The 4,947-nt window shown below is 39.2% G+C and overlaps 1 protein-coding gene across 1 annotated transcript; it reads right to left on the bottom strand.

The window, feature by feature from the left end:
- Window positions 1-2,960: 2,960 nt before the first annotated feature.
- On the bottom strand, window positions 2,961-4,570 carry LOC147615529 (protein LURP-one-related 15-like). Its single transcript, XM_086778943.1, has 3 exons — window positions 4,307-4,570; window positions 3,519-3,743; window positions 2,961-3,265 (listed from the first exon to the last, which is right to left on the bottom strand). The coding sequence occupies exons 1-3, from the start codon at window positions 4,547-4,549 to the stop codon at window positions 3,137-3,139; spliced, it is 597 nt and encodes a 198-aa protein (XP_086635069.1). The 5' UTR covers window positions 4,550-4,570; the 3' UTR covers window positions 2,961-3,136.
- Between the last annotated feature and the right edge of the window lie 377 nt (window positions 4,571-4,947).

Genomic DNA, 4,947 nt, shown 5'->3' with positions numbered 1-4,947 from the left:
GGATGAGACTCATATTGTGCATATGCTTTAGACAGATTATGGAAATCTCATCCAGGATTAACCTTGTGCAACATCTGATTTTTGATAATATTTTTATCATCAGATTCTCTGAGTTCGATATTCTACACTTTTGGGGTATTGATGTGATTAACACAGTTTTTTTAAGGCATATATAGATGGCCCAAAAATCCCATGAATATTGAATTTTAGATTAATACAATTGTACATAAACATGTATCTCTCTATGCCGTGGTGATTGTCTATGATCATAACCGAGTATCCTCTTTTGGTTATGGGCTTATGATAAGTGGTTGTATATAATCTTGTACCATGAGTTCTTGGCTAGATGTCCACGAATAGATAATATTCAGTCTCTTGTCTGATCATATTTGGGAACTTCTAAACTCATTATGACACCATGCTACTAAAACGGCATGCATTCATGATACATCTCTGAAGCTCTTTGAATTCCTGCAAGATATCTTGGTCATAATAAGATCACAGCAGCAGCAACCCACTGGTGTGACTCATGTATATAGTTTTTTTAGGAGTAAAACATCAGCTAAGATACTCGGATGTTTTATTTTTGTATACTCTGGTTTCTGATAGGTTCACGAGTTTTGAGAATGCATTAGTCTTTGTATATTTGTTTGTCCTCGAGTAAACATCATGTTTATCTCGGCGAACATACTAATAGTTCACTATTTTGGGCTACAACAATTAAACTTGCAATGGTGTTTTGAATACATAGCCCCTATTTAACCGGTTGGTCAAGGCATATTAGGAGAATGTCTCCCAGTTGTATAATTAAATTATCAAAGTTAATAACCTTAATTAAGGTATGTGGGAATGAGCTTTGTAGCGATCTCGAGTAGCTACTAGTCTTATCGTTGACCTCTTAAGTAATACGATCACTGGATACAGTTGATATATTTCCTTGTCTTATATGACACTATAAAAAATAATACCAATGATGGCTTGACTTTGTAAATATTACCTTAGCTATCATTACACACAAACTAAGAGTCTATTGACATAGGGTTTGACCTTGGGATGGTACGATGTCTACAAATCTTGCTTACACATAGTAAAATATGCTACAGGGTGATATACCCTATTATAGCATAAGACTAAGGATATTTTGAGTGACATCTATAACACGTAATAAGATCCTATGACACATATAATACACATACAAGCTAATGATTGGTTTTGTTTGTCTGGATGGATGCATGTAACATGATCTATTCTCTCAAAATATCTTTGGGTTTATGCTCTATGCAAAATGCTTTCAAATAATGGAGTTATTGAACTCACTTACTTGTAACATGATTATTGTATACAAATATGCTGTTATATAATCATGTTTAAATATTTTTACTGGTCAAGTTGGAAAAGGTTCTTGGATTTTTCTAACTACTGAGGTATAGAAGATTGAAAACACACACATGTACAAATGCATGCGCACTCTCACTCTCTCTCTCTCTCTCTCTCTCTCTCTCTCTCTCTCTCTTCACACACACACACCCTCTCTTTCTTTACAGAGAGATTCTCTCTCTCTCTCTCTCTCTCTCACACACACACACACGAGTTGTTGTTGGGTAGGTTCTGCCAAAGTTTGAGCCACCTGTGGTGCACAGTCTAGTTGAGGGGGATAAAGATGTGGGGTACTGATGGTCGACAAGAACAAAAAGAGAGAAAATGATGAGGCAAACAATGGATCGAATCTCAAAGAGGCGAGACTGTAGGGCACATTCAACCAACTTACTACTCCCTTTGTATCCAAGCACTTGAAAGAAGCCGTCCCTTCACTTCCGTTAGGGCCTTCATATTGATCTTTGTCTTTAAGCCTCCCCAGTCACTATGGCCTAGGAAATGGAAGTAACTAAACATAGGCTGTTGTTGGCTGGCGTAGCTGGCTACGCTAAGCACCAAAAGAAGCTCTCTTGTACGTATTCTTCTTTCTTTCTTCTACTTGTTGGAATGTAGCTCGTCAATTGTTACACTGAGCAAGAATCCAAAGCTCTCCTCTCTCTCTCTCTCTCTCTCTCTCTCTCAGGGAAAAGGTTTTTTTAAATAGTCCACACGTGATACATAGGATTTCTTTAGTAAGGATTTCTTTAGTAATAGACCCCTCTAGATCAAATACCTTGTGACCCACCCTTTTAAGTGTGGATAAGTGTGCCATTGTCACTTATTTTGTGTGTGGAGTCAAAAGATAAGATGAGCTTAGCCTAACGTATTTGGTGTGAGCTTCAACACAATCAATCAAGCATCTCGTTGCTCATGTTTTGGTACTTTGCCATGTCGCTTATTGTGTGTGTGTACTACTCTTTACTCTCGAGTTAAGACGAGTTAACACGGCTAGCACACATGCCATGACATGCAAGTGGCATGACTGACTAACTGATATATCTGCATTGTCATAAACTTTGAATTGTTACTAAATGAAATTTGCCAAAAGAACATTAAAAAACGGACTTTGAAAAATAATGAACTCAAAATTTAAGATCACGAAAGCCAAAAACTTGGATTATGTTATGAAAGCTGGATTAACAGATTATGATTCTATGAAAGCTTGATTGGAGCTCAAGGTGGATCCAGTAACTAATTGACATCATTAAATCGAACTAAAATTAAACGGGGCGGGGCAGATGAATTCCATTAAAATATGTCTACAACCCGAGGTCTTCAATAATTGCCGTTAAGCAAGCTCGCTCCGATCATATGGCTAATAATATGCAGCAAGATTTCAATGAAGAATATATATTTCTATAGAACTGTAATTTTTGCCATTAAGAGAGCGCGTTTTAATAACCATGTAAAACTAGTCTCAGTGAAGTATTGATACGTAGCAAAACACAGAAAACCTAATTACATTTACGGAAGTGATTTAAGAACAATTTGTTGATAATGGACTTTCCATCATTTCTGAAGGCAATACAAGCATTATGTCGATAGATTATGGTTTAATTACATGTAAAATAGATAATTATCTTTCTAATCCACAAGCTAAAGCTGCTAAATAAGCGCAGGCGCACCTCTTCCGATCACATTTAGAACTCCAAAGCTGTACAATCTAAAAATATATGCATATATGATGATGATAATTATATGTGCTGCTGCAACTAGCTGCTTAGTCTTGGATCTCGTCCATGATGACGACCAAGGTGGCAATGAAGGCCTGGTCCACATTCGGCCAAACTGAAACGGCGAAGGTGTGCTTGTCCAGCATCACATTTGCTGCCGAGAATTTCCTCTTTACCTGTAGATCATCAATTAGTTTAGAAAAACCATATTTTGATTTAACTACTAATCGACCATTTTGATTTAACTACGAATAGACAGGCCAAATTCACTCAGAAGATATATGAAATTCACTCAGAAGATATATGAAGTAGGAAATTCACTCAGAAGATATATGAAGTAGGTGAATTGACTGTTTGATGCAGTTGCTAATTGCGTGATTAACCGGAATTTTAAGGATTTGATGGAATGTTTAGGGATAATAGATATACCTCTGCTATGACATTGGCGTCGCCTTGGAAGATTTGAGCCTGGCGTTCGAAGAAGTTTCCTTTGATGGTGAAGTCGGGGCGGTTGTCGGTCGGGTTCCCGGCGAGGAAGACCTCCAGGTGGGTCTTGAACTGCATGGCGGATGCCTTCTGCACCGTGAAAAGCTTCGCCGCCTCGTCGAATTTCTCGCCCAGCGACGCCTCCCACTTCTCGTGGGCGCTCATCAGCTGTGAAATAACAACAGTGCACCATCATCGTCGTAAACGCCTGTCCAATCACTAATTACCACCTTAAGCGGAACACTAATTACTTTAATTACTTCATAATAACACCTTCATCCGTCCATTCAATAACACCTTCATCCAATCACTAGGTGACCTTAATCCAATCACTACTTCACATAATCCAATCACTAATCAACTCTAAAAGCTTCAAATCAAACAACAATTTGAGTCGAATCGCTTCAATCCAATCATGACGGATCATCGAGGCAAAAACGCATTTCACTAATCAAGTCTAAAAGCTTCAAATCAAACAACAATTTGGGTCAAATCGCTTCAATCCAATCACTGATCATCGAGGCACAAACGCAACCCAATCACCGACTGTCATGATGAAACGGGTCAATCCAAACACTGATTCTGAGCCAAAACACCTGAATGCAATGACTGATTTCAGTCATAAACACGTCAATCCAATCACTATTAGAGTCGGAACACCCTGAATGCATCACTAATCTCGAATGCGTACACTAAGTGATTAACTACAAGAAGGGAATTAGAGGGCGCACCTTGGCCTTGTGGGCGCACAGGATAGGTTGTCCATTGGCGTCCAAGAGGACCCGTTTGTCATGGAGGCTGAGGACATGGCTGTCCATCTTGAAGAGGATGCGGTCATTAGCATCTTTGATGTTAAACTCCCCACTACTGAGGCTAGCCTTCTTCTGTGCCACAACCAGCTCAACTGCGTAGGGGGCACAATATGGTTCACCCACCACCACCACCCTGCTGCCTGTGTCCCCGTAGAAGCTCATCTTGGTTGAAAAGCTTGATGATGATTGATGAAAAGAAGCTATGGAAAGTAGGTTATAATTTATAACCCTAATTGGATGATTGATGGATTTGGACTTCGATTCTAGATTTATAGAAGCTCGTGCACAAGAATTAAGAAAGATGAGTTATCTCAAGTTTAGTCTGTTTGATTGCATTGATTTACACCACCCCATTGCTAAATTCGGCTTCACCACCTTAACCTCTTTGGAACGTTCTCATCTCCGTTTCCTCAAATGGCCCGGGATGGCCCTTCCATGCGTTTTCACAACAAACCTTCTAGCACCCCCATTTTCACAATTGCATGCCATGAACTCAGTGTTGTGTCAACAACGCCTCAAATAGCAAGAACCTTGCACAAGTGAAGTGGCATTGCTTGGTT

Source organism: Cibotium barometz, chromosome 40 (assembly GCF_041138505.1).
Source record: "Cibotium barometz isolate CiBa-2024 chromosome 40, ASM4113850v1, whole genome shotgun sequence".
Lineage (NCBI taxonomy): Eukaryota > Viridiplantae > Streptophyta > Polypodiopsida > Cyatheales > Cibotiaceae > Cibotium > Cibotium barometz.
This window is presented reverse-complemented; position numbering and strand designations above follow the sequence as displayed.